This window comes from Candidozyma pseudohaemuli (genome assembly GCF_003013735.1).
Source record: "Candidozyma pseudohaemuli strain B12108 chromosome Unknown scaffold00018, whole genome shotgun sequence".
Taxonomy (NCBI): Eukaryota; Fungi; Ascomycota; class Pichiomycetes; order Serinales; family Metschnikowiaceae; genus Candidozyma; species Candidozyma pseudohaemuli.
In genome coordinates, this window is record NW_020194452.1 from 50,718 (window position 1) to 77,579 (window position 26,862).

The 26,862-nt window shown below is 46.9% G+C and overlaps 11 protein-coding genes and 1 non-coding gene across 12 annotated transcripts; 7 read left to right on the forward strand and 5 right to left on the reverse strand.

Moving 5' to 3' along the window:
- Positions 1 to 172: 172 nt before the first annotated feature.
- On the forward strand, positions 173 to 2,440 carry C7M61_004791 (putative ubiquitin-protein ligase; the record flags this gene model as incomplete). The annotated part of the gene is made up of 1 exon (XM_024860107.1): positions 173 to 2,440. The coding sequence occupies one exon, from the start codon at positions 173 to 175 to the stop codon at positions 2,438 to 2,440; it is 2,268 nt and encodes a 755-aa protein (XP_024711664.1).
- Positions 2,441 to 2,927: 487 nt separating this feature from the next.
- C7M61_004792 (serine C-palmitoyltransferase) lies at positions 2,928 to 4,643 on the forward strand (the record flags this gene model as incomplete). The annotated part of the gene is made up of 1 exon (XM_024860108.1): positions 2,928 to 4,643. The coding sequence occupies one exon, from the start codon at positions 2,928 to 2,930 to the stop codon at positions 4,641 to 4,643; it is 1,716 nt and encodes a 571-aa protein (XP_024711665.1).
- Positions 4,644 to 4,717: 74 nt separating this feature from the next.
- Positions 4,718 to 6,412, reverse strand: CDC23 (anaphase promoting complex subunit; the record flags this gene model as incomplete). The annotated part of the gene is made up of 1 exon (XM_024860109.1): positions 4,718 to 6,412. One exon carries the CDS (start codon positions 6,410 to 6,412, stop codon positions 4,718 to 4,720), a length of 1,695 nt encoding a protein of 564 aa, XP_024711666.1.
- A 48-nt stretch (positions 6,413 to 6,460) lies between these two features.
- C7M61_004794 (uncharacterized protein) lies at positions 6,461 to 7,525 on the forward strand (the record flags this gene model as incomplete). The annotated part of the gene is made up of 1 exon (XM_024860110.1): positions 6,461 to 7,525. One exon carries the CDS (start codon positions 6,461 to 6,463, stop codon positions 7,523 to 7,525), a length of 1,065 nt encoding a protein of 354 aa, XP_024711667.1.
- Positions 7,526 to 7,554: 29 nt separating this feature from the next.
- Positions 7,555 to 7,947, reverse strand: C7M61_004795 (mitochondrial pyruvate carrier; the record flags this gene model as incomplete). The annotated part of the gene is made up of 1 exon (XM_024860111.1): positions 7,555 to 7,947. One exon carries the CDS (start codon positions 7,945 to 7,947, stop codon positions 7,555 to 7,557), a length of 393 nt encoding a protein of 130 aa, XP_024711668.1.
- Positions 7,948 to 8,131: 184 nt separating this feature from the next.
- C7M61_004796 (ATP-binding cassette bilirubin transporter) lies at positions 8,132 to 12,601 on the reverse strand (the record flags this gene model as incomplete). The annotated part of the gene is made up of 2 exons (XM_024860112.1): positions 8,132 to 10,504; positions 10,649 to 12,601. The coding sequence occupies 2 exons, from the start codon at positions 12,599 to 12,601 to the stop codon at positions 8,132 to 8,134; spliced, it is 4,326 nt and encodes a 1,441-aa protein (XP_024711669.1).
- A 1,849-nt stretch (positions 12,602 to 14,450) lies between these two features.
- ACO1 (aconitate hydratase) lies at positions 14,451 to 16,799 on the forward strand (the record flags this gene model as incomplete). Its single annotated transcript, XM_024860113.1, has 1 exon — positions 14,451 to 16,799. The coding sequence occupies one exon, from the start codon at positions 14,451 to 14,453 to the stop codon at positions 16,797 to 16,799; it is 2,349 nt and encodes a 782-aa protein (XP_024711670.1).
- Positions 16,800 to 16,948: 149 nt separating this feature from the next.
- On the reverse strand, positions 16,949 to 17,021 carry C7M61_004798. The gene has a single exon. It is a non-coding gene; the product is annotated as a tRNA-Lys (tRNA).
- A 1,406-nt stretch (positions 17,022 to 18,427) lies between these two features.
- SPE3 (spermidine synthase) lies at positions 18,428 to 19,318 on the forward strand (the record flags this gene model as incomplete). The annotated part of the gene is made up of 1 exon (XM_024860114.1): positions 18,428 to 19,318. The coding sequence occupies one exon, from the start codon at positions 18,428 to 18,430 to the stop codon at positions 19,316 to 19,318; it is 891 nt and encodes a 296-aa protein (XP_024711671.1).
- Positions 19,319 to 19,729: 411 nt separating this feature from the next.
- RAD14 (Rad14p) lies at positions 19,730 to 20,850 on the forward strand (the record flags this gene model as incomplete). The annotated part of the gene is made up of 2 exons (XM_024860115.1): positions 19,730 to 19,774; positions 19,819 to 20,850. 2 exons carry the CDS (start codon positions 19,730 to 19,732, stop codon positions 20,848 to 20,850), a joined length of 1,077 nt encoding a protein of 358 aa, XP_024711672.1.
- Positions 20,851 to 21,592: 742 nt separating this feature from the next.
- Positions 21,593 to 23,713, forward strand: HSP90 (Hsp90 family chaperone; the record flags this gene model as incomplete). The annotated part of the gene is made up of 1 exon (XM_024860116.1): positions 21,593 to 23,713. The coding sequence occupies one exon, from the start codon at positions 21,593 to 21,595 to the stop codon at positions 23,711 to 23,713; it is 2,121 nt and encodes a 706-aa protein (XP_024711673.1).
- A 71-nt stretch (positions 23,714 to 23,784) lies between these two features.
- C7M61_004802 (uncharacterized protein) lies at positions 23,785 to 26,721 on the reverse strand (the record flags this gene model as incomplete). The annotated part of the gene is made up of 1 exon (XM_024860117.1): positions 23,785 to 26,721. One exon carries the CDS (start codon positions 26,719 to 26,721, stop codon positions 23,785 to 23,787), a length of 2,937 nt encoding a protein of 978 aa, XP_024711674.1.
- Positions 26,722 to 26,862: the final 141 nt, after the last annotated feature.

The window sequence follows — 26,862 nt, forward strand, 5'->3', positions numbered from 1 at the left end:
AAAATCAACCCATCCCCATTGTCAGCCTCCCGTAACACAAAACCACATCTCCACTAAATCCCATCCCCAGATTCCCATCTATACAAGAACGGTCATCCATTGTTATCCGGCTATATATGGTCCGCGCGACCCGTGAATCCTGTCAAATTATCACATTCAGCTCCACAGCAGGATGGTCGAATCGTCTTCACCAAACTCGCTTGACCCGTCCAAAAACCTATTCAGTGCTCTTCTAGACGCAATAGCTGAACAGTCTCAATATGCTGATGATAACGATATAAACTGGGACCGCTTTGGTTCCCTTTCAGCTTACATATGCTCCTTCTACGGCTTCTCCACCATGTTCCTAGCATTCATCCTCAACAGAACGGCGATATTCGCCTCGGCCCGAGCCAATAGCCGCCCTAGAGCCCGCCAGATCCATAATCGTGGCTTTTTGGGTGCAACGTCCAGAGCTGATTGGCCCTTTGCCCTTTGCACTTTGCTTCTCAGACTTTCAGCAATCGCTGCCTTGGGATATGCTATGCGTAACGTCCTTGTGGTGCTCAGAATCATGAAGAGCAATGCTAAGGATGTTGGGCTGCTTCCGCTACTTATACGACTCATTCCCGACGACTGGTTCTTGTATGACCCGGTCAAATATGCCCAAGATCGGTACATGAGCATGCCCCGTTCCGAGGTCCGTTTCGGTCCAACTTCCGACATGCTCTATACGGTGTACTTGGCGGCTAGCTACCTGGAGTTCATCGAGGTGTTTGTGCTGGCCATTCTGGGTAAAACACCAAAAGTGGGCCGGGCCATTACTATCTTGGAGCTTTCCGTTTCTCTCCAAGAGGTAAGCTCAGGATTCTACTTCCTCCGTAAGTTTACCCCAGCAAAGCGCCCCACAGAGCAGGTCCTCATGGTTTGCATGTTCCTGTTGGCAGATCACATCCTATTCCACATTGGCACCCTCTTGTATGACAGAAGATATCGTTTGATTCCTCTGTCGGTGGTCAGCATAATGTTCATACTCTACCACTGGCGCTGTCTCTGCAACGGCACCTGGTTCAACTTCCCCGTTGTGATAATTTCAGCATACACCTCGCTTTTGTTCCTTTGGGCCGTGATCATTCTGTGTGCCTTGATATTCATACTAGCCATCATTGCCAAGGGATCCAAATACGAGGAGCTACAATTTGCTAGTTACTTCACTGGCCCCGAGGAAAGTAACGAATTCTTCTCAAAGCACATAGGATGCTCCCTTGACGATGACTTTTTCCTGTTTTCCCTGAAGTTGAGTCTCTTTGCGATCACGCTGGCCGGAAGATCGAGCTACATCACCGAGTACAACTACGTAACAGGCTCACAAAGTACCTGGGTTGAGCAGTCCATCACAGATAAACTTATTTCAATGTTCGGCGCTGGCAGCCTTAAAAGAGACTCTGACTCCACACAGAGCAGAAAGATTATAGCCTACTTGAAGGAAAACAAGGTCAGCGGTTACGGCAATCTTGTTGACAAACCCCCTCTTCGTCTTATTTCTCGGAACAAAGACGAAAAATTTAACTTCAAGTTGCAGGGCGCCTGGAGACAGCGTTTCTTCTACCTTCGCGAGTCGACGATCCGTTTCACTCAGCTTATCAAGGCATTGGTGGTCGACACTTTTGCCCTTTATCTTATCCCAAGACTTTTCCGCAAGTACATATTGAGGAGGCCAATTAGCCTCTGGGGCAGCGACCACGAAACTGAGGAGGAATACCGAATCCGGCAGAATAGAGCACCCAAGTTTGTGCAACCTTTCATCAAAAAGAGGGAGCCCGTTACGGATGGCACACAAAAGCTCAATATCAATTCTGTGGCAGACGAGGAGCTTGCAACACAGTATTCGTCAATTCTCCAGCAGATGGAGCTCGACGAGGTGGACGAGCTGCCTGATTTCATTCCTGACCTGGAGCTTGAGTCAGACTCGGATGTGGAGTCCGTCGATCTCACTCATGCGGTGATCACCCTGTCTCTGCAAGAAACACCGTTGGGAGAACTCATTACGTCGGAAAATTTACTTGAATTTCTTCAGGGAGACTCTGATTTGCTCACTCGGCATCTTGACTACGACGCTAAAGAGGGTATAATGACAAGATCCCGCTTCAGGGCACGCAACAAACCGGGGGTGCATGAAGCTGAAGAACTATTGGACCTCATTATAGCCAAAAGGGCTCGGGACGATCGCACAAAGCCCCGCCACGGGCGCACCGATATAGACGACGACGATGACGACTTGCTTGATGCACGCATGGCTTGTGTGGTATGCCAAGTCAATATGAGAGAGATCATTACATGGCCGTGCAAGTGTTTTGCGATTTGCGAGAGCTGTCGACTCAGTCTTATGGCGAAAAGTATGGAGGGTTGTGTGTGCTGCCGCCGTGACGTCGAGGGTGTTTCTCGAGTCTACCTTCCATGATTTTACTGCCAAGGCCCACGGGGTTGTCGAGACCAGCGTCAATTGAGCTGATTGCACTTGCAGGCCTTTCATTTGCGGAAGCGAAAAAAAGCGAATTACACAAAGCGTTTCCGTTCGAGCCACATTGAGTTCCGAATGTCGCCTAAAAGGGTCTACTAGGGTGGTTGCAAAGGCATTCTCACGCGGGAGCGCAAATTATAGTATGGGCCCCTAGGTATGGGCAAGTTCCGCGATGCGTCTTTTGTCCAGCTTTGGCAGGACACCCGTGCACCATCCACCGTTTCTCAGAACCACAGTAGGAAACATTAAATAGCGTACCAGTCCCGTTGTTCCGTGCCCCATCAAAAAAAGCACCTCGTTTTGGAACTGGACCAGGATTCACTTTCAAAACCTCATAAAGCTCAGCCTCGCGTACATTTTCCCGAATTCCCCCGTCGTGCCTTGATCTACAGGGCGCCCCCTAATTACACCGTTCAAGATTTTTAACATGTCAACTATCGAAACTGTTACCGCTACGGCGACGGCGATACCGCCTACAGCGGAGTTGTTGGAGGCGGCTTTCCGGAAGTACGTTCTCCGCTACTTGAATATGCTAGATCGTATTCCAGGAGGTGCTGTTCTTTTGCGTTACATCAAGTCCTCCTACAGAGACGATCCAATTCGTTCTTTGATTGAGTACGCGTTGATCATTTTTGCTGCCACCTACTTCTTTACTTCCAAAAAGAAGGAGAACAGATCTGACTTTTTGGCCTTGTCGAAGAGAGAGGTGGACGAGCTCATTGAGGAATGGCAGCCTGCGCCTCTTGTGGAGCCTGTGACTGAAACTGAGAAGTGGAGAGTCGATGATTTGATTGTCAAGGGCGAAAACTCTGCCCATATCAAGATTTTGCAACACCCAGAGATTCCTGAAGTTGTCAATTTGGCCAGCACGGATTTCCTTGACCTTAACAGTGACCTGAGAATGAAGGACGCGGCAAGGCAGACTATCAACACTGCGGGTGTTGGTGCCTGTGGTCCTCCAAACTTTTATGGTTCTCAAGATGCTCATGTTCGTTTAGAAGAGGACTTGGCACGCTACTTGAACACTGACAATGCTATTCTTTATGGTCAAGACCTTGTCACCGCTGGCTCTGTCATTCCCGCTTTCTTGAAGAGAGGTGACTTGGCTGTTGTTGACAGTGGTGTTAACCAGGCTATTCAAAAGGCTTTGATTGTCAGCAGATGTGACATCGAGTGGTACAGACACAACGACATTGACCATTTGGAACAGGTGTTGAACGAGCTTCAACCCGTGTTGAAGAACCAAAAGCCATTGCGCAGAAGGTTCATCATTACCGAGGGTCTTTTCGCTTACTCTGGTGAGCTTGCCAAGTTGCCTGCAATTGTTGCTTTGAAGAACAAGTACAAGTACAGATTGTTCTTGGACGAGACATGGTCCATTGGTACTATCGGAAAATTGGGCAGAGGTATTTGCGAGCACTACGACATTAACAGAGATGAAGTGGCTATTACCATTGGTTCTTTGGCCAACTCTTTCTCCTCTTCCGGTGGTTTTTGTGCTGGTGTCGAGCCTATGATCCAGCACCAGAGAATCAACTCTAACGCATACGTCTTCAGTGCAGCCCTTCCACCTTACTCGGCTAGAGTTGCTTCCGAGGCCGTGAAGTTGATTTCCACTAATGTGACTAGCGAGGGCGAGTCAGAGCTTCTCCTGCAATTGCACAGAAACCTTGAGCTCACATACAAGACCTTGCAGAACAACTTCCAAGACTCGAAATACTTGGAGATCAAGTCTAGCGAAAAGAGTCCCATTATTCATTTGGGCTTCAAGAATGACTACAGACAGTCGTTGGAGCTTCCCAGCATTTATGGCAACAATGTTTTGTTGACAACTGGCAAGCCATCGAAGAAGCCAAACCCACCTAGCGTGAGCTACACGTTAGAGAGCTACATCTTGCAGAAAATCATTGACGCTGTTCTCGTCAAGGACCACACCTTGCTCAACAGAACTAGAATCATCTTTGAGCAGGAGAACTTGCCCGTTGCAAGCCCAAGGTTGTTGGTGCAAGTCAATGCAGGTGTTTCAGCCGAGGAGTTGGAGAATGTCGCCAACGACTTGCCCTCTGTGGTCAACGCTATTTGTTCCAGCATCGAGCTGCCTTCTGATTTGGAGACGCTTTACAACGAGATGATCAATCAATAATTACATATGCTAATGCCGCTGCCATTAATACCCTCTGGCCAGCGCTGTATAGAACTATAAGGGATAAAGTTCCATTAATACGTCATTCGACCCCGAGCTTCTCTAGCTATTGCCCTAGCTTCTTCGACATCGTGCGCATTATTGAAATTAAACTCTTTCGCCAAATCGTACGCCTCATTGTATCTCTGGTTTTGCAAAGCGTGCCGAGCAAGCCAAAGCCTTGCTTTTGAGGTTTCATCGCTGACACCCCAGTCAAACTCCTGCTCCAAGCATAGTTTCATAAAGCGGTAGGTCTCTTTAGAACGCCCAAGCTTCTCGGAAATGTTGGCGAGCTTGTAGCAGATATGAGGCTCGATGCTCACATGAGGCTCCTCTGAGTCCACCTCATTGAGACTGTCAATTGCCAAGGCTTTTTCAAATGAACGAATAGCCTCCTCCCATTTTTCAATTTTCTCGTAACAGTTGCCAATTGCTTGCCACATACGCTTATCCATAGGCTGTAGGTTTGTGGCTCTTTGGTAGTAGTACAAGGCGTACAAATGCATATCCAAGACTTCGTAGGCCTGTCCTAAGCCGTACCATGCTCTGAAATCCTTGGGGTTGATATCGACAGCTCTTCTGTACGACTCGATAGCTGCGTGAGAGTTTTTAAGCTCCACGAATTCGTGACCCATAAGGGTCCACGCACTTAGGCAGTTCTTGTTTAGTAGCAAGGCACGCTTATAGTACATGATGGCCTTTTCGTGCTCTCCTTTCATTGAATGGTAGTTTGCGACAATGCAACATGTTTCTGATCTGTAATTGTCGACCTGCGAGGCGTAATGAGCGAGGTATGATAGCTTGGATTTCTTCTCCATCACATAGAGCATGTTGGAGTATGTGTCAAGGTCATCGAGCCGTAGCGGATCTTTTGCAATAATTTCGTCAAACATTTGCTCCGCCTGGAAGTAGTCAAGACCATGGTAGGCCACGAGGAAGTTTTGAATTTTAAGGAAGATGAATTCGGGGAAGAGCTCAACCAACGACAGCACCTTCTCGGTGAAAGCCTCCAGTTGTTGGTAGAATTCCTGGAGAAGCACGACCTCGAAGAACTGAAACATGATGTGCCCGGCAAAGGCAGGCTCTTTTTTTCTCACTTGTTGAATGAAGACCTGGGCTTCCTCAAATGTGGGGATGGTCGCTATGAGTTCTTGCCAGCAGCTCCAGTTGTATGGAAATAGTTTCACCGAGCTGAAGAGACGCTGCTGTGCCATGGAATGCTTCTTTTTCTTGTTGTATATGATTCCAGCCAAGAACTGGAGGTGAGCATTCTCGTCGTTCTTTTCATGGTACAAATCAATGTCACCCATTATCTTCCCAAGGTTGCTATTGAGCTCCTCCACGGTCTCAGGGCGTTCAGTACTACCCTCTTTAAGCATACTCTGGACGTGCAGATAGTTGATGGTTCCATCTGTATCCTCAGTAGCCTTCTTGTCTATGCTGAGGTACATGGCGTATAATCGTAGGAACAAGGCATCACCAGAAACACAGTTGCGTAGCGTGTGTGCTGCACGTTCGAACTCTTTGCAATTGAAGTAGTTTTTCGCCAACATGTACAGAAATCGATCTTCCTTAGCGGTCACTTCTGATGTAAACTCAAACAGCTCCTCGGATTCTGCCAACCCTTGAAGAGCCTCCGTGACCCATTTGGCTGAATTGTACAAGCACAAATCATCTAGCTTTCCTGCAGCCTTGTAGAGCTCCACCTTGAGCTGGTGTTTTTGAGACATGGACTTGTTGATGGTGTATCTGCGCGCTACTATTATCAACTACTAACCATGGTCCAAGAAGCCGACTTGAAACAGCAGGCTGAACAGCTTGGGCTGAGTGTGGACTCCATTGACGAGCTTCTCAAATTAGGTGGCGATTTATGCAAAGGTGAAGTGGACTCCGACAAGGTCAAGGCGGCACAGAAACATGCTCTTCTAGACTCATTGAAAGTGAAGAGGTTCCACAAGCTGTACAAACAATGGGAGAATCAGCGTCGAGATGATTTCATTGAAAAAGAAGTCAGAGCATACAACAAAAAATACGCCCAGGTGACTCGGTTACACACTGAATTGGCTGAGTTGGACGAGCAGTACCAGGACATGAAGAAAAGCGTTCTGCTACCAGCATTCAATTTTCTGAGACAGACACTCCAAGAGTTTGAACAAGGACGCTTGCTAGAGGGCTTTGAAGAGAATTCGCTGATTTCTCTAGACAGCCTCTACAGTCTCGATCCATCTACACAGACACCACCAGACTACCAGACATTCAATAAGCTCATGAACCTAGAATTTCGTCTCCGAACGATATCGCAAATTAAGTATGAGGTGTTGCTTCGTGTGAGAACGCATTTGGCGTCAAAGAATTCTCAATGGGCCAAAAGAGATGTCCTGCTTAACGACTTCTTGCGTTCTGTCAGAGAGAAGATTGACGAGGTTAAGAAGATCCGCACCGCTGAGTCTCAGGACTTGAGAGACGTCGACGCCGACTTGGATATTGATTTCAGCGACGACGAGGATCATGAGAAGGAGGATGACGACAAGGACGATGAGGAGAAGGATGGCGATGAACACGACAAGGAGCACGACGCTGAAGATAATGACAATGAAGAGGACGGAAAAGAAGGCGAAGACGGCTCAGGTAATGTTGATAGTCATATGGAGACGGAAAACGAGTTCGCTGAGGATAATGATGGGAACGACAGTGAGGAAGCCGGAGACCACCAAGAAAATGCTGACGAGCCAGATGGGGAAGATGCGCAGCAAGATGAAGCAGACACTCATGAAGAGAACATTGATGACAGAGAGGAAACTCCGGCACTTGACGCCGAGCCTACAGATATGCTTATCGACTAGTGTATTAGAATGCTTCTCGACTAAAGTGACTAGGCCTTCTCGGGCTCGGTGTTAGTAGCAGGCTCACCATTGAAAATATAGTGGAAAACCTGGCTGGTGTTATCGCCCTCGGCTCTTCTATATCTCACAATTCTCGTGAGCTGGTAGCCGGCTACTCCGCCGAGGAAAAAGTTCACCGAGGCCAAAAGGTAGTTTCTAGGTTTGATGGCAAAACCGGCCCAACGAGTCCAGATGGCACCGGTGGCGAAAAGTGCCAATTGCTGTGTACCCGACAACTTCTCGACGGGTCTTTGAATATCGTTCAATCCAGCAATAACCAAACTCCATTTGAACACAGGGGCCCAGAAATGCACGGTCTTGGGGCCAGTCTCTGCATTGAGGAAGCGTTGGAATTTCGAAGCGTGTCCAGCAGCAGAAGCCATGATGTGGGGGTTGTGTTGGTAAAAAGCTTTGCCAGATTGGCTATCATTACGGAATACTCACTTCCATAACTTCCCCATCGATATTTTCCTGCACACTAGACCTGAGTTCGGCTCCTCTTCCGATTTGCAGCCATTGCAGCAAATTAAATATTACCATTATATTACAATTCTATTATTTAAAGAATTAGTTGTTGGCCTCACACATGCCTCTGAAACGGCTGTGTGGGTCGCGTAGAAGTGCATCGGGAGAGTCATACTCCTTGACTTCTCCATGGTCCAACACGAGAATCCTGTCGCTGTCCATGACAGTATCCAACCTGTGTGCAATTGTTATAATTGTCTTTTCTTTGAATTCATGACGAATTGTCTCCTGGATGATTTTGTCTGTTTGCACGTCCACGGCAGCGGTGGCTTCATCCAAAAGTAAAACTTTAGAGGGGTTCAAAAGAGCCCTTCCCAAACAAATAAGCTGTTTCTGACCAGCAGAGAAGTTTCCACCTCCCTCACTGACCGGACTATCGAGACCCTGTCCACCATCTAGACGCTCTACAGTCTCTTTGAGATTGGAAAGCTCCAAAACTCGCCACAAGCGTTCATCACTGTGCTCCTTGAAGGGATCAAGGTTGTCACGGACAGTGCCCTCAAACATATGTGAATCTTGCGGTATGATACTGAGGTTATGTCTAAGATCGAAGAGACGAAGCTTCTTGGTGTCCACCTGGTCGATGAATATCAGACCCTCACTGAGAGAGATCATTCGGAAAATGGCCAACACCAAGGAACTTTTTCCTGCTCCGGTACGCCCAACGACTCCAATTTTTTCACCAGCCTTGACAGAAAAGGAGATGTTGTTAAGCACAGTGTCGAGGTTTTTGGCATATCGAGCGGAGAAGTCTTTCACGTCAATAGCTCCTTCGCGAGGCCAACCGGCACCTGGTTGCTCAAACTTATCGTCAGCGTCTTCCTCAGGCTGTAATTCGGCATACTCCAAACATCTTTCCACTGAGACAATATTGGACTCCACCTCTGCAGAGAATCTGACAATCAAACGAAGCCAACTGGTAACTTGCAAAGAGTAACTCATCACGAAACCCACCATACCAGCGCTTAAAGCAGAGGATGAAGACGCTTTGTAAATGAGAAGAGACGAGGAAACCCAGATCAAAAGGGAGCCCATCATCTGCAATCTTACCAGAAGCCACCGATTGACCGACCGTAACATGTAGAGACTCTGAAGGTTGAAATCCACATTAGCGTCATTAATGAAAAGAAAGCGCTCTTGCTGTCTGTAGGCTCTTATAGTATCGGCTCCAGTCAAACTCTCTTGGAAATGAGCAAATATGGGTGACCGTGATACCGAAACAAGCCTTTTGATTTCTCTTTGCACTGCAACATAGTACTTCTGGAAATACCGATAGGAGATGCCCAATACTATCAAAACAGGGAGGGACGAGGGAATGGCAAAGACGACAATCACCAATGTCATGGTCGTCCTCAAGCATGCATTCAAAAAATTGTTGAATGACCTTGGCAAGGCATCATCAACCTTGTTCACATCGTTACTAAAACGATTCATGATTCTTCCAACCGGAGTTCTTTCGAAAAATAACATCGGCACTTTCATGAGTCGACGAGCCATTCGTTCATGTATAATCTTTCCACCACGAAGACCCAAGAACGCCCAGAATAAAACACCTCTGGCCAGGGTCAATATACTTGTAGTAAGACCCAACATGGCATAAATCAGAATGAATCGAAGCGCTTCGGAGTTGTTACCGATATCAGAATTACGCTCAGCCCACTGCTTAAGCCAGTAAGTCGTCCTCACCGAAATCAAAGTGGAGGCGACAAAAATGGCGACCCACACAAGAACACCACTTGTCGAACACGCCTTGATGTAGTCGTAGTAGACGCTCCAATTGACTTTTCCTTTCGCCGAGACCTCTGCTGACTGAGCTGTCTTCTTTGACAAAGTGTTCTTTTTCAATGGATTCCATTCGAAAGGTGCCAAGCTGGCTTTGCTGTATGGAGGCGGCTGGGAGCTTTCTTCTGGTGTTGGTGACTTCGATACTTCTGTCAGGCTGCCAAACTCGGTGATGAGACGGTTGAGCTTGGGGAAAGCCTCCGGACTGATTTCATCGTAGCCGGCCTCCTCTAAGATGGAGCCGTTTTCAAGGTAGTAGATCTTCGAAGCACTCAGAAGCACAGGAATATTGTTTGTAGCGAGGACGATTGTCAGCCTGGCCAAGAGTCCCGATCTGCTGAAGACCTGTTGAACAATATTTCTTCCCACATGACTATCCACAGCACTCAAGACGTCGTCAAGAAGATAGATGTTGGCTCTCGCGTACACTGCACGAGCTAATGCTAGCCTGGCCTTCTGCCCACCAGACAAAGAAATACCCTTCTCGCCAACTTGAGTGTTATCGTTATCAGGAAGTATCTTTAAATCTGGAACAAGCTGACAAGCTTCAATAGTACGTTGATAGTAATCTTCATCATATTCATGACCGAACAAAATGTTGTCTTTCACTGATGCGTTCATGATCCATGGGTTCTGAGTGCAGTAAGCAATACTGCCATGCAAGCTGATGGGAGAAGGCCGTTTGTGGGGTGATGAGGCATGAATGGCGACAAGTTGACCAATTATTGATGATAGTAAAGCTGACTTTCCGGACCCCACTCTCCCAACAATACATACGAGGTCGTTCTTGTTTGCTTTCAAGTTAATGTTTCGAAGAGCATATTTGAAGCTAGCAAAATCCATGTCTTCCCTTATCTCAGTGGTTTCAGGTTTGCTCCACAAAAATGACACATTCTGAATCTCAAGAGATGTTGGGTGGTCGCTTGACTTGATGGAAATGAGGCTGTCGTCAACTTCGGGGCTGCTGAGAAAACTCGTAATCCTGTCAAGTGCCACCGAACCCTCGATGATGTAATTAAAGACAGCTGGGAAGTTGAGGATTGGCTTGGAAAGGATTTCAAGCAATGTGAGGGCGGGAAACACAATGTCAGAAGTAAGTGGAACAGTGCTGGTGATAGCAAAAGTTGCAAAAGTCGCAAATGACACCAAAAATGGAATAAGAATCCAGAGAAAGCTCGACACTTGACCAAGCAATCTCTTCTTACGAAGATTCGTCATTTCACGCCCATTCCGAATATCAAGAAGGTGCTTGAGCATGGGGTTTTCCCAGGAGTAGAACTTGATCGATCTCATGGACACGAGAATCTCATTTGTCACTCTGTTCCTCTCATCCTTTATCTTCATTTGCTTCTTAGATAGACGCTTTTGAAAGCGAACAATTATAGCATTCAAAGGGAAGGAGAACAAGATCACACTTGCTCCAGCTAAACTTGCTTTACCGAGCAAAGCCCAAAGAGACAACATACAAATGACAAACTCTGTCGGGGCAATCACCAATGTGCTTATTTCTTGAGCGCATGTTTGAACTCTGGGGGCATCGATAGAAATTAAATTGACAATGTCGCCGCTAGAGCGTTCAGATAAAGCCTGACTTGAGAGTCTGAGACTTTTCTGAAACACCAATGACGTGAGAGAGGCTCTGAAGCTGAAGCCAAATTCCTGGATTCTCATCATAAAACGATTGGTCATGGATGTCTGAATAAGAGTCACAAAGAACATGCCGAATGAGATGATAAAACCTCTCAACACAGGGACACTAGGATCAGAAACCTTATCACTAACAAAGAGGATCAAAAGCCTCAAAAGTTGAGGCTGAACAAAGTTGAGCACCTTGTCGATCATCTCATACAGAAAGGAAATCAAGCCCAACGGTCCAAATGCCTTCACTAGAGCCCAAAGCAAGCCTCGCTTGGTGACATTGGGATTCTTTTTGGGGTCGTAGAACTTCGAAAGACGCTCCATATAAAGATCAGTGGATATTCTCGATGGGATCTCGGGAAGGTCGAGATGATTGAGAGTGCCATTTTCGTAGGAGCTCGTAATGAGTTTGTTCATCCATGTAAATGTGATTTGCTCCACAAAGTTCGGTTTCTTCAATTCTCGAGCTAACTCTTCGTTATTCAAGTAGTGTATGAGAAGCTCGTGAGTCGGTTTCCATGTACTTTTGGAAGCCTCGAGCAAAAAGACAGCAACAGATAGAATCATTGATACCGTTTCAATGTGCACTGCTTTATGGCTGAGCAAAATGGGCCACTTGGTATATGAATCTTGGAATATAATCGCACATTGTAGCACCACAAATGCTGGCCAAAAGGCCAAAAGAGGTGCTGATTGAATCGGTAGGCTCAAGGGTTCGATAATATGCAAAGGAAGGAGCACAAGCACCAACAAAAGAGACACGGAGCCGAAACCGATAAGCTTATAGTCTGCGTATCTTTCATGGATGCTGATTTGAGCAGTCAACCAGCAAGTGAGTAAAGTGACTGTCGCCACAAGGCCACAGCGGAAAAAGTGGGGCCATCTTGTGCTTTTGATCGAGAGTGATCCATATTGAGGGCTTCGTAGCAGGTTTATCAATTGGTATATCGCTGGAGGTGCTATCAATACGACCAAAAGTAGCAATAGCTGGACCAAGAAGCATGGATTGAAGGCATTCTCCTGCGTTGGTACCAAGGGGTTTAAAAGAGCCCTGGGCCCACATATGAGTGGTTCAGAAGGCTTGGGTATCATTGCTTGTGGTTTCAGTTGGAGGCATGAAGATAAGGCGGTGATCAGAGTCAGATCACGTGTAGAATTATTTTTGATTCCAAGGAACAAAAAAGGATTATCGAAGGCTTATATCTTCAAAACGGGGGCAAAAAGGTTGTGTAGGTTGGTGCCGTTCACTTTAGGTATGAGTGCATCTCGGTATCTGTCTCGGAAGCTCGTTTCGCTCTCGGATAAAATGTATGCATAGAAGCAGAGATAGAGGAGCCACACGAGTTAGGGCCGATAAGCGCCGATAACGCCGAGAGATTGGAGGAGCTATTAATTATTGGAAGAAATTTCCGTTTTTTTGTTCTCCAAGTCGAGTGGTTTTCGGAATGAGTTGGGTTTGACAGGTGATGAGGTGCATGATTCTTGGGCCAATAGGCGTGCGGATGAGTAAGGTATCTCCAGATTATCCGAATGTAGCGATCTGCAAAGAACTAAAGAAGGTGGATTAGCGGATCTGAGCGGAATGGGGATGTGAAACCTTCGAAATTTGAGCTATTCACGATTCCAATGGAGAGGGTTTCTAGGGTTAGATGGTTGATGTCTTTAGTGGAGGAAGTGATATTTTCATGATTGATCTTGTCAACCAGAGACTTCAATTGAGGTAATGAAGATCTCTTTCTGTTCAAGCAGTTTAGTCTTTTTAATGCCCGGCTGCCTCTTAGTGCTAAAGCTACCAGATGGACTGAGTTGCAGATGTGGAGAACCACAAACAACGAAAGATGAATCACTTAACATCTTTCAGAGCCTTAAGCCTTTGAATCCTTCTGGATCAGCTCACTCTACCTTGGTGGCAGTACTTAAGCAACTGCGCCGGAAAAATGCACCTCACCTTGTTACGCAGAGACCAAGAGATGCACCAGAGATTTTCAAAACTACACGGCAAAACAAAAAACACGAATTACGCAAACAAGTCCCCAAAATTCAACAAAAGCCACCACGACCCGGTACACACTACCTTCTTTTAAGCTTCGCCTTGCAGGTCAGGCAATTGGTCTCAGGAGGCCCGTGAGGTTTGCTATGTTAGACTACTCCACATCCCAACTCAGATCTACAGAGCCCCTCTTGGAAAACAGAAATTCAACCAGTTTCAGGGGCAGTCCAGCCTTTTAAAATCAGCCCAATTCACTATGGGCCAATCCCTCCAGGCATTTTCACCAATGTTGCATTCGCAGCCGAGGCTACATTCCTATTGCCCGATCCCACACGTTCTTCCTCTGCTCGCACCCATTCAAGACCCTTGCTATTGCATACATTGTCAAAACGGTATCCCTTGAACCTGGGATTATGTTTCAGTTGCTACCACCATACAGTACAACCCGCCGACGGTATATTTTTGTCAATTGCAGCGGTTTTGTGACCGATTGCTTCGTATTATGGTGCCCCACACAACAGCCGAGGGTTCACGTGCTAGGCGCGAAGCTGTACCGCTCGTCGGGTCCGAAAGAAATGAGCGAATGAGCGTCGAGAAAATCGCGACCATGGAAGATGCGAAAACCTGGAGAAAAACGATACTTCCGAGGGTGCCACCAGGGCCAGGTTGGCCAAAACAGGGGAAAAAGTTTTGCAATTTCGCTGGATATTTGTCGAATGGTTGTAGTTGCTGTGTAGATTTTTTCCGTTCAATTTACAGTATAAATAGAAGGCGGGTGCACCCAGGATCCCGTGGGTAAGGCACCCCCGGATCTGCCTTACAAATTTCCTCACCCTAATTGGCTATCCTCCAAACCTCTCCAGGAAAAAACCCTGCGATTATATAAATGCCCACAACTGCGCACTTTTTTTTTCTCCCCCAAAACCTCTAGAAGTCCAGACTACAATCACCATGTTGTCTGCATCCAGAAGAACCGCCGCCAAGGTGCCCAGATCGGTTCGTGGTCTTGCCACGGCCGGTCTCACCAGGGACTCCAAGGTGAACCAGAACTTGTTGGAGGACTTTTCCTTCATTCAGTACAAGAAGCACTTGGAGAACGTCGAGATTGTCAAGCAGAGACTTAACAGACCTTTGACCTACGCCGAGAAGTTGTTGTACGGTCACTTGGACAAGCCTCACGAGCAGGACATTGAGAGAGGTGTCTCCTACTTGAAGTTGAGACCTGACAGAGTGGCTTGTCAGGATGCCACCGCCCAGATGGCTATCTTGCAGTTCATGTCTGCTGGTATGCCCCAGGTCGCTACCCCATCCACCGTCCACTGTGACCACTTGATTCAGGCCCAGATTGGTGGTGTCAAGGATTTGGCCAGAGCCATTGACTTGAACAAGGAGGTTTTCGACTTTTTGGCCTCCGCCTGTGCCAAGTACAACTTGGGTTTCTGGAAGCCAGGTTCCGGTATTATTCACCAGATTGTCTTGGAGAACTACGCTTTCCCAGGTGCTCTTTTGATTGGTACTGACTCTCACACCCCTAATGCTGGTGGTTTGGGTCAATTGGCTATTGGTGTCGGTGGTGCCGATGCCGTCGATGTCATGGCTGACTTGCCATGGGAATTGAAGGCTCCTAAGATTATCGGTGTTAAGTTGACCGGTAAGATGTCTGGTTGGGCTACTCCAAAGGATATTATCTTGAAGTTGGCTGGTATCACCACTGTCAAGGGTGGTACCGGTTCTATCGTCGAGTACTACGGTGAGGGTGTTGACACCTTCTCCTGTACCGGTATGGGTACTATCTGTAATATGGGTGCTGAGATTGGTGCTACCACCTCCGTTTTCCCATTCAACCAGTCTATGGCTGACTACTTGAACGCTACCGGCAGATCCAACATTGCCGAGTTCGCCAAGCTCTACCAGAAGGACTTCTTGTCCGCTGACGAGGGCTGTGAGTACGACCAGGTTATCGAGATTGACTTGAACACCTTGGAGCCTCACATTAACGGTCCTTTCACCCCTGACTTGGCTACCCCAGTCTCTAAGATGAAGGAGACCGCCATTGCCAACGGCTGGCCTTTGGAGGTCAAGGTTGGTTTGATTGGTTCTTGTACCAACTCCTCTTACGAGGACATGACCAGATCCGCCTCTATCATTAAGGATGCTTTCGCCCACGGTTTGAAGTCTAAGTCTATTTTCACCATTTCTCCAGGTTCCGAGCAGGTCAGAGCCACCATTGCCAGAGACGGCCAGTTGAAGACCTTCGAGGACTTCGGCGGTGTTGTCATGGCCAACGCTTGTGGTCCTTGTATCGGTCAGTGGGACAGACAGGACATCAAGAAGGGTGACAAGAACACCATTGTTTCTTCTTTCAACAGAAACTTTACCTCCAGAAACGATGGTAACCCAGCCACTCACGCATTTGTTGCCTCCCCAGACATGGTTACTGCTTACGCCATCTCCGGTGACTTGGGCTTCAACCCAATCACTGACACCTTGAAGGATGCTGACGGAAACGAGTTCAAGTTGAAGGAGCCACAGGGTGTTGGTTTGCCACCAGATGGATACGACCCAGGTGAGAACACTTACCAGGCCCCACCAAAGGACAGAGCTTCCGTTGAGGTTGTCATTGCCCCAACTTCCGACAGATTGCAGCGTTTGACTCCTTTCAAGCCATGGAACGGTAAGGACGCCGAGAGATTGCCAATTTTGATCAAGGCTGTTGGTAAGACCACCACTGACCATATCTCTATGGCCGGTCCATGGTTGAAGTACCGTGGCCACTTGCAAAACATTTCTAACAACTACATGATTGGTGCCACCAACGCCGAGAACGGTGAGGCCAACAACGTGAAGAACCACTACACTGGTGAGTGGAACGGTGTTCCAGACACTGCCGCTGCCCTCAGAGACGCTGGCCACCCATGGGTTGTCATCGGTGACGAGAACTTCGGTGAGGGTTCTTCCAGAGAGCACGCTGCCTTGGAGCCAAGATACTTGGGTGGTTTCGCCATCATCACCAAGTCCTTCGCCCGTATTCACGAGACTAACTTGAAGAAGCAGGGTTTGTTGCCATTGAACTTCGTTGATGTTAAGGACTACGACAAGATCCAGCCTCAGGATGAGGTTGACATTCTCGGTTTGACCACCCTCGCCCCAGGTAAGAACCTTACCTTGAGAGTTCACCCAGAGGATGGTAGCCCATCTTGGGAGACCGAGTTGTCTCACACCTACAACGCTGAGCAGATTGAGTGGTTCAAGTACGGTTCCGCCTTGAACAAGATGGCTGCCGTCGCTGCTGAGAACTAAGCTCATCAACCCCTATTGTATTTAATCATTTAAGTTATAGTCTATTCGGTCATTAGAAGACGTCGTAGGTCGCGTCATTGGCGTTAAGACATCTGTAAATATACAGAAGTGAAAAAAGAATAATTGTAGACTAGAATCATCAAAAACAAAGCCCGACGCGGGGGTCGAACCCGCAACCTTGAGATTAAAAGTCTCACGCTCTAGCCATTGAGCTAGCCGGGCAAAGGTTGCCTCTTTCGACATCTGGCTAACTATATCGCTATATGGTATAAATGACTTTTGAGGCGAATATTACATTGTTTTTCAAAAGAGTCTTTGAGGTTTACACAATCTCCTCAAGAAGTTTCAAAGCCATAGCACGCAAATTCGCCGAAATAGACTCATTTCCTCGCGTTTCTGGCCATTTGGACGTATATAAGAGCCCATTTTAGCGTTTTCCAAACTTAAACAAGCCAATAAATATCTTGTTTAATACATAACTAGCTGTATTGATCTGTTAAGCTATCATAGTTCGATCAGGGGTTGAGATCGAGTGCGCTTTACGATAGCCAGTTGCTCAAAATTGACTCTCCCGCTCTTCTATTATGTCTGAAAGTAATGACAGTTCTCGAATTTCCGTAGAATACCTCTTGTTATCGGAAGATGGCGTGAACTAATGGCTGCAAAAAGTGATCGCGCAGATAACAATAGCTGTCATAAAAATCCACGATATGACATTGAAAACGACATATGCCGCAAATACAGATATTCAGAGTTGTCCGATTGTACCCCTTGAATGCTTCAGATTTGAAATTCCTTGTCGAATATTGGCGCTCATGTTGGATTAATTTATGGCCAGTTTTGGTGTGAAATTTGGGTGGAGAGATGGAGCAATAGGGGCATTTCCCAGCTAAGTGACGGTTGATTTATATTTTCCGACGACCATGATCCTAGCAGGCATTGCACTGCTAAAGATGTCAGCTACTATTCACGGCAAGATGATTCGAACCTCTCAGAATAAAAACATGAGTCATTGTCCAATGACGATTCCAAGCGTTCAGAGTATGTGAATCCGAGGAAACTATGAGAGCAGTACCTCATCATACAAATTCTATGGCTGCAATGTTGGTCGGGCTAGATCCAAGCTGAATCACCCTTCGGTGTAAACTCGTAAATAGGCCCCAACATGCAAGCATCAAATTTCCACTTCCATTCTCAAAACAAGTTTTCCTCAGTCAATGCCGAAAAGTTTAATCCTTTAGCAATTATCTTCAGAAACCAAACCTTAAACTTAGTATACGTTAGTGTTGAGAAGCAAATCTCTCATCGGTTAATCGAAGTAGGCTGGGGCTTGGTAATGCTGCGCATGCGCATACAGGTACTTTTTGCTTTAAAGGGGGCACCAATTGAAGAGTATATAACAAGGCGATTGTTTTTGAAAACTCAACGTCCCTTCTATTTTCAGACATTTTTCAATATCTCCTTCAGTTTTTTGTTACCACCCCACACGAATCACCACCCAGGTGGCACCTGCACTCGGGCAGCAAGCGATAAGTGAGACATTTAACGGCAGGTTGCCCACGTGACCGGCGGCACCTTGGCAAGCATCAAAATTTTCCAATCTCCATATCCCCCAATTCCTGATCATAATGTCTGAATTGTCTCACCCTTCGATCAAAGACGGCTGGTTTGCTGAAATCAGCGACACCATGTGGCCCGGCTCGGCCATGTCCTTGAGAGTCGAGAAGGTCTTGTACTCCGCCAAATCCAAGTACCAGGATGTTCTCGTGTTCAAATCCACCGATTACGGCAATGTGCTTGTCTTGGACAACTGTATCCAGGTTACCGAGAGAGACGAGTACTCCTACCAGGAGATGATCACCCACTTGGCCATGAACTCCCACCCCAACCCCAAGAAGGCGTTGGTCATTGGTGGTGGAGACGGTGGTGTTTTGAGAGAGATCTTGAAGCACCAGAGCATTGAGGAGGCTTGGTTGTGTGACATTGACGAAGCTGTCATTGAGGTGTCCAAGAAGTACTTGCCAGAGATGTCCAAGTCGTACGATGACCCCAGAACCAAGGTGCACATTGGTGACGGCTTCAAGTTCTTGGAGGACTACAAGAACACCTTCGATGTCATCATCACCGACTCTTCTGACCCTGAAGGTCCTGCTGAGTCTCTCTTCCAGAAGCCTTACTTCGAATTGTTGAAGGGTGCTTTGACTGAGAAGGGTGTCATCACCACTCAGGCTGAGAGCATCTGGTTGCACATGGACATTATCTCCAAGTTGAAGAAAGACTGCAAGCAGATCTTCCCTGTTGCCGAGTACGCTTACACCTCGATCCCAACTTACCCCTCGGGTACCATTGGCTTCATGGTTTGCTCCAAGGACGCTAACGCCAATGTCAAGAAGCCATTGAGATTCGAGTGGGACGACAAGTTTGTCGATGAGAACTTGAAGTACTACAACGCCAAGGTGCATGAGGCTTCTTTTGTGTTGCCTCAGTGGGCTGACAAGCGTTTGAACAAGGAGACGTAGGATATATGAATGAAAAGCAATGTGGTTTAGGTGTGATGTATGCTAGTTGGGTTGTGGCCAACCTTATGATAAGGTTCAATCCAGAGATCGTTTATGTCTAGAGCGAACGGCACCGTAAATCTTGACATAAGAACGAGGTAATCCCTTATGGAAAACTCTCTTCATCTTGTGCTGCAGTGTACGGTGCGATGACCAAGGAAGCTAGGTGATTACCTCATCTCTTCCTTCTCCCTCAAGACTCAAACACTTATTATGTCAAAATAATTAAAACATGAAATTTCCAATACTCCGTTCCCCGATCGTTTCTATCACATTCATCTGGCTGACTCATTTGCCACTAGACCCTGACATCACGGACCTGTGTAGGCATTTTGCAACCATCGCGATATCAACCCCAGATTAGCAACTACCATGTCTTTGCCAAATGGCATCCTGCCTGAACAAAGGGCTCGAATAGTACGTGAAACCGATATCTTATTTCAAATTCAACTAACAATCAGGAAGCCAATAGGCAGAAGGCTTTGGAGCGCCTCAAGCAGAGAAGAGGTGGATCGCAACCATCGAAAGCTTCAGAACCTCCCAAAACAGGACCACCACAAAAGGTGATTCCTCCTCTACCGAGAACAGAGCTTACTCCTGAGCAGAAGAAACGAATCCAGCAAAACCGAGAACGTGCGCTCGCCATTCAGAAGGAAAGGCAGAAGCAGCATCGTGATGCCACTGGAGATAACGAGATCAGTCTGATTCCAACGGAGCAGATCAAGAAAAAGGCAAGACTTGAGTCACAATACCAGCCGCCGTCGATCCAAAAGAAGGACTATATCGAGTTCGATTTCTCGACGATGAAGGACAGTCGAGGCGGTTTCTTAGATGATGAGGAGAAGCATGGTCTCAAGGGCGTGGAAGAGGAGCCGGAGTCGCTCCAGCAATGGAAGGAGAGACAGAAAAAAGAGCATTTGGTGAGGGACTTGGCTCCTCCGCTAGACTTGGAGAATGCACCAAAGTGTTTCGAATGTGGCTCTTTGGAGATTGATCCGAACTTGTTCACCAACTTCCGCGAGGTCCGAGTGTGCCGGCGCTGTCAAAAAGAGAAGCAGGATAAATACTCCATGTTGACGAAAACAGAGTGCAAAGAAGATTACTTGTTGACCGATCCCGAGCTTCAAGACGTTGCGCTTCTTCCTAGAGTCGAAAAGCCAAATCCACACGGATTCCTGCGAATGCAACTTTTCTTAAGATTTCAGGTCGAGGAATTTGCCTGGAAAAAGTGGGGCCTGGCTGAGGGCTTGGACAAGGAATGGGAGAGAAGAGAGGCTGTTCGGTTGCAACGGCGTGAAAAACGGTACCAGGATAAGCTCAAGGAAATGAGGAAAAAGACGAGAGCCGAGGAGTATACAAGAAAGCTCCGAAATGGTATGTCGCTTGGAGAAAGACATGAGCACAGCTGGCTGGAGCCTATTTCGGCTGGTGGAAATGTTGTGAGGCGTCGTTGCACGGATTGTGGCATAGAGACGGAGGAAGTCATGATCTAGGAAAGACGTGACCAACGGGATTTTAAATAATGGTAACGGAATTGTAACAGTAGAGGTTGGTATCAGAAGTGGGACGATTTCGAAGTGTAACGTACTGATGATGTAGCTCGCATAGTAAAGAGGACCCTGTGCTTGACCAGATCATGGAGTTGAATATTTCACTGTAACAAAAAAAGCACATTCAATTCTGCAAAATTATGTGAATAAAGCGGTTCCACCATTAATGCTTTACCAGAAGATTGTCAATTCTACATAGTCACGGTTACCGCTTTTAAAGAGTAGAAGGCCACGTTGAGTGAAAAATTATCCATGACGCGTCCCCAGAAGAGTTTCAACAATTCTGTATATCCATTTCGCCGAATTCGTGCTCATACTTGTCAAACCTTCAATTTCGCCTTAAAAAACGAAAATCGTCTTGTCACCTACTCCGGGTGGCTTCCACAGCCTGTTTTTCGCAGCCATTCTAGAAGAAGAAGCCTTCTCGTCCCCACAACCATATAATTCAAAAACGGCAATTTTTCGAAAAAAATGGAATTTTAATAAAACTGCCCCCAAATCCAATCGACATATTCATTTTCAGAAATTTTTATTGTCCGTAGAAGGCTGTGGAAGTAGGTGTTTCTCTGCCCTGCATCCCCAGAGAGGTCCATGGAAGGCCATGGAACTTTTTCTCGCCGCGTTCCTCAACTATATATTACGCTCACTGTGCCCTTTCAACATCTTCAACTAATTACAAGCCGCCATGTCTGAGAAGGTTGAGACCCACGAGTTTACCGCTGAGATTTCTCAGTTGATGTCTCTCATCATCAACACCGTCTACTCTAACAAGGAGATTTTCTTGAGAGAGTTGATCTCCAACGCTTCCGATGCGTTGGACAAGATCAGATACCAGGCCTTGTCCGACCCATCCCAGTTGGAGACCGAGCCTGAGTTGTTCATCAGACTCACCCCTAAGCCTGAGGGCAAGGTTCTCGAGATCAGAGACTCGGGTATCGGTATGACCAAGACCGACTTGATCAACAACTTGGGTACTATTGCCAAGTCTGGTACTAAGGCTTTCATGGAGGCCCTTTCCGCTGGTGCCGATGTCTCCATGATCGGTCAGTTCGGTGTCGGTTTCTACTCCCTTTTCTTGGTTGCCGACCACGTCCAGGTCATCTCCAAGCACAACGACGACGAGCAGTACGTCTGGGAGTCCAACGCCGGTGGTAAGTTCACCATCACCTTGGACGAGACCAACGAGAGAATCAAGCGTGGTACCATCATCAGATTGTTCTTGAAGGAGGACCAGTTGGAGTACTTGGAGGAGAAGAGAATCAAGGAGGTTGTCAAGAGACACTCCGAGTTCGTCTCTTACCCAGTCCAGTTGGTTGTCAGAAAGGAGGTCGAGAAGGAGGTCCCTGTTGACGAAGACGAGGCTAAGGAGGAGGAGTCCAAGGACGAGGACGACAAAAAGCCTAAGTTGGAGGAAGTTGACGACGAGGAGGAGAAGAAGGAGAAGACCAAGAAGGTTAAGGAGGAGGTCACCGAGACCGAAGAGTTGAACAAGACCAAGCCTTTGTGGACCAGAAACCCTAACGATGTCTCCAAGGAGGAGTACAACGCTTTCTACAAGTCCATCTCCAACGACTGGGAGGACCCATTGGCCGTCAAGCACTTCTCTGTTGAGGGTCAATTGGAGTTCAAGGCTATCTTGTTCGTTCCAAAGAGAGCTCCATTCGATGCTTTCGAGTCTAAGAAGAAGAAGAACAACATCAAGTTGTACGTCCGTCGTGTTTTCATCACCGATGACGCCGAGGAGTTGATCCCAGAGTGGTTGTCCTTCGTCAAGGGTGTTGTGGACTCTGAGGACTTGCCATTGAACTTGTCCAGAGAGATGTTGCAGCAGAACAAGATCATGAAGGTCATCAGAAAGAACATCGTCAAGAAGTTGATCGAGACCTTCAACGAGATCGCTGAGGACTCCGAGCAGTTCGAGAAGTTCTACTCTGCTTTCTCCAAGAACATCAAGTTGGGTATCCACGAGGACCAGCAGAACAGACCTGCCTTGGCCAAGTTGTTGAGATACTACTCTACCAAGTCCACCGAGGAGTACACCTCTTTGTCTGACTACGTCACCCGTATGCCAGAGCACCAGAAGAACATCTACTACATCACTGGTGAGTCCATCAAGTCTGTTGAGAAGTCTCCATTCTTGGACGCCTTGAAGGCCAAGAACTTCGAAGTCTTGTTCCTTGTTGACCCAATCGACGAGTACGCTATGACTCAGTTGAAGGAGTTCGAGGACAAAAAGTTGGTTGACATCACCAAGGACTTCGAGTTGGAGGAGACCGAGGAGGAGAAGAAGCAGAGAGAGAAGGAGGTTGAGGAGTTCGAGCCATTGACCAAGTCCTTGAAGGAGATCTTGGGTGACCAGGTCGAGAAGGTTGTCGTTTCCCACAAGTTGGTTGACGCTCCTGCTGCCATCAGAACTGGCCAGTTCGGTTGGTCCGCTAACATGGAGAGAATCATGAAGGCCCAGGCCTTGAGAGACACCACCATGTCCTCTTACATGTCTTCCAAGAAGACCTTCGAGATCTCTCCTAAGTCTCCTATCATCAAGGAGTTGAGGAAGAAGGTTGACGCCGAGGGCGCTGAGGACAAGACCGTTAAGGACTTGACCACCTTGTTGTACGAGACCGCCTTGCTTACCTCCGGTTTCTCTTTGGAGGAGCCATCTTCCTTCGCTCACAGAATCAACAGATTGATCTCCTTGGGTCTTAACATCGAGGATGAGGAGCCTGAGACCGCTGATGTCGGTGCCACTACCACCACCTCTACTGAGGAGCCAGCTGTCGAGTCCGCTATGGAGGAGGTTGACTAAACGACGTGATGCTTAATTCTATACATATATATACTTCAAAGCAAAATAATTGGTTAGATGCAAAAGGTAGTTTATTCTTGTTCAAGCAGTGCTTTAGCTAGACCGTCGATTGTATCGAGCACTGACTGAGCATGTTCTCTCGTTAGGAGGTCGGTATCATTGTCTTTAACATAACGTAAAACTGTCAAAACCTTTCCCCTGTAAGAGCTTGGAAATGGGACATAGTCTGACTTTGAGGTACCAACGATCAAGTCATTTATCAAGACAATTGCAGACCGTCTCATAATGGCCTTATCTTTGTCGGATTCAAGCTGAAGAATACCAATGGCACAGTCAAGTGCATTCTCAATATTATCAAGGATTCCAATTGGGTTTGTATTACAACAGGTTCCAAGTAACGACATTGCCGACATTCTGAGTCTGTCGTCAACTAAAGCTTCATCGCCAGAGGGTCTTCTGATAAGCAGCAAAGCGCCATCTGATACCTCCTTCGCCAAGGATCCTGTAAAAGCCTCGTCTTGGTTTTGAATGAATCGAAGAATTACTTCTCCGATTTTGAGACGCTCATCAAGATCAGCCTTCTCCTCGCCCGAGCCAGAATAAAGCCCCATCAACTGGGGGAGAACAGACGAAGCATCCCAATCGAGTAAGCTGTCAAGACCCTTGATAGCATTCAAATAAATGAACGGTTCAGGGTCCTTTAATTGTACAAGATGCAAATTGAGTGCAAAATCCAAAGTGAGGACTGGACTCTGCTGTTCCACCAACTGACGTAGAAGATACAAGCCATGAGCTCTGATAGGAACCAAAGGATCATTGAGGTTTGCAATAGCACGGGCAAACACCTTTTGGTGTGCCTCTTTTTCGTTTTTTGCTGGTGCCTCACCTTGCAATAGAAGACCAATTCTGTCAGCCAAGGACAGGGCCGGAGAAAGATGATTGTAGCGTTCTTGCAAGACTTTTCTGATTGAAACAAGCTTTGCTCTGCAAGCATCATCAAGAGCAACAGGTTGGGTCTCCGAAAGAACTGCTGAAAGAAGTTCAAGAACCACTGTAAATAATTCGTTTGATGAGTCTTCGGGGTCCTCCTCGTCGTCAGAATCGACATCCATGTCAGCTGTTTCGGTTCCTTCTGTTGCACTGCTCCTATTCTGAAGCACAGTCTCGATAAGCTCGAACAACTCAAGCGGTGATTCAGCAAGAACCTCTTTGAACTCCTTGGCCAACCCTTCCAACAAACGAAGATCCGCTAGTTTGATGAAGGAATTGTCTTCTGAAAGGGACTGGGTGTCCAGCTTTAGCCAATTTTTGAGCAAAGTGACGAACAATTTTCTCACAGGCTCGTCATCAAGCTGTTTAGTTAACTCCACAAAGTATTTGCAGCCATCATCAAGCAATTTCACAAAGTCCAATACTCTGGCTTCTGCTGACTGACTTGCACCAACTTCTGTGTCTTCACGACCAATTTCAACAAGCCTGTTGGGTCCAAATCTAAATTTCCAGCCCTCACCACCGGCATTCACAACGTTGCGAGCTATTAGATCAAGAGCTTGTTGTAAGGCATCGGGATCGGTACCGATGCATGCTAGGAATCCCAAAATTATATTTTGAGCCACTTCGCCAGAAGCGTCGTTCTTTTTTAGGAACAAAAGGTAGGACCAAAGAGGTACAAGAACTGGCATGAAGGTGGACATGAGGAGCGGAACCGGAAGGGGCCTTGATGACAATGTGAGAAGCACGTTGATGTTGTTGTTCAACGATGCTTCTGACACAAGCACCAAATCCTTGCTTTCCTTAGGATTGGGGTTCAAGTTGCGCCATATCCGTTTGAGGATAAAATCTTCAACAATCCTGGGGTTCTTGTACCAGATTTTTTCTATGACGTGAGCTGTGCAGCTGGTGATTGTTGGTCTGTTGATATTCACAAGTAGGTCGTAGCACTGATTGCCAATGGAAGTGAAGTACTCGCTGCTAGTACAGTCCTTTGGTTTCTGAAGCACCACACTAGCCACCTGATCTAATTTTTCGATACCAATGTCCTCTTGATCACGCAATCCGAGAATGTATTCCATTAATGTGAGAAGTCCGTCACCCTTAGGAGCGGAGTACGGAAGCGCCTGAAGTTTCAGCATGACGAAGGTCTTAAAAAAGCCGGGTGAGGGAGTTTGAACCAAGAGAGAGTAATCCTGGTAAAGCTCGAATGTGGATGCAATTGAAGTGACTTTCGAAAACTCTCTGTTGGTTCTCTCTCGAATCTGTAGACTGAAGTAGGGCACCGTGGCTAGCGTGATAGTCACCGTAAGAAAGTCAGAGTAACCGCTGCCCTTCATCAATAGTTGCTGAACATCAGACTTGTCAAAAAATACCTGAGTCAACTTGTCGTAAATCAAAGTAAGAAGTACTTCATGTTGCTTGTGTCTTTCGGTATAAGATTTGGCCCCTTTAGCTGGGGGTACTTGGTCGATTGTCAATGGCTTATATATGGGAGAGCCAAAGTCTTTGAGGCGCCTCTTCTCAAGAGGAATACCTATTCTTAATGGAACAATGCAGGGGTAGATGCCGAGGATGATGATGACGTTGACGAGTTTGGCAAACGTCTTGATATCGTGCAAGGATATGGAAAGAAGGTTCTTGTCCTTGTCTTTTGCATTTGCTTTGAGGGAGTACTCTTTGATGTCGATAAGGTAATTAAGAAGCTGCTCGATAACATCCCAGCGCTTGTCCTTTGATTCTCTTTCGCCAAATAACGTTTGATAGAGCCCATCAATGGAGAGTTCCTCAAGTTTGGGCTGTAGAATGGATTCTAGCTTCTGGAATAGAAGATCTAGGTCCGAGTCTCCTAAGTACTGAGGCTTATTCAATCCTTTGCGTTCAGGGTAAACCTCATCGCTGGATCTCTTGACTGTGGTGGACTTTCGTGTGGCAAAAGGGTTCTTTATGGTTCTCTGAGGGTCCTTCCTGGTAGGCTCCCTAGGAGTATCTTCGACTTCTTCTATCTTTGGCGGCATAGCTCGTCACCAGAAATTCGATAAATGAAGGTTTATATATTTTAGAGCCCGCAATTGGCGTTGATTCAGAAGTAGATGTCTTGCTTATCAAGATCCATATACCGGTGTACTGCTGCGGTGAAGAGCATCGCATTTTCCACC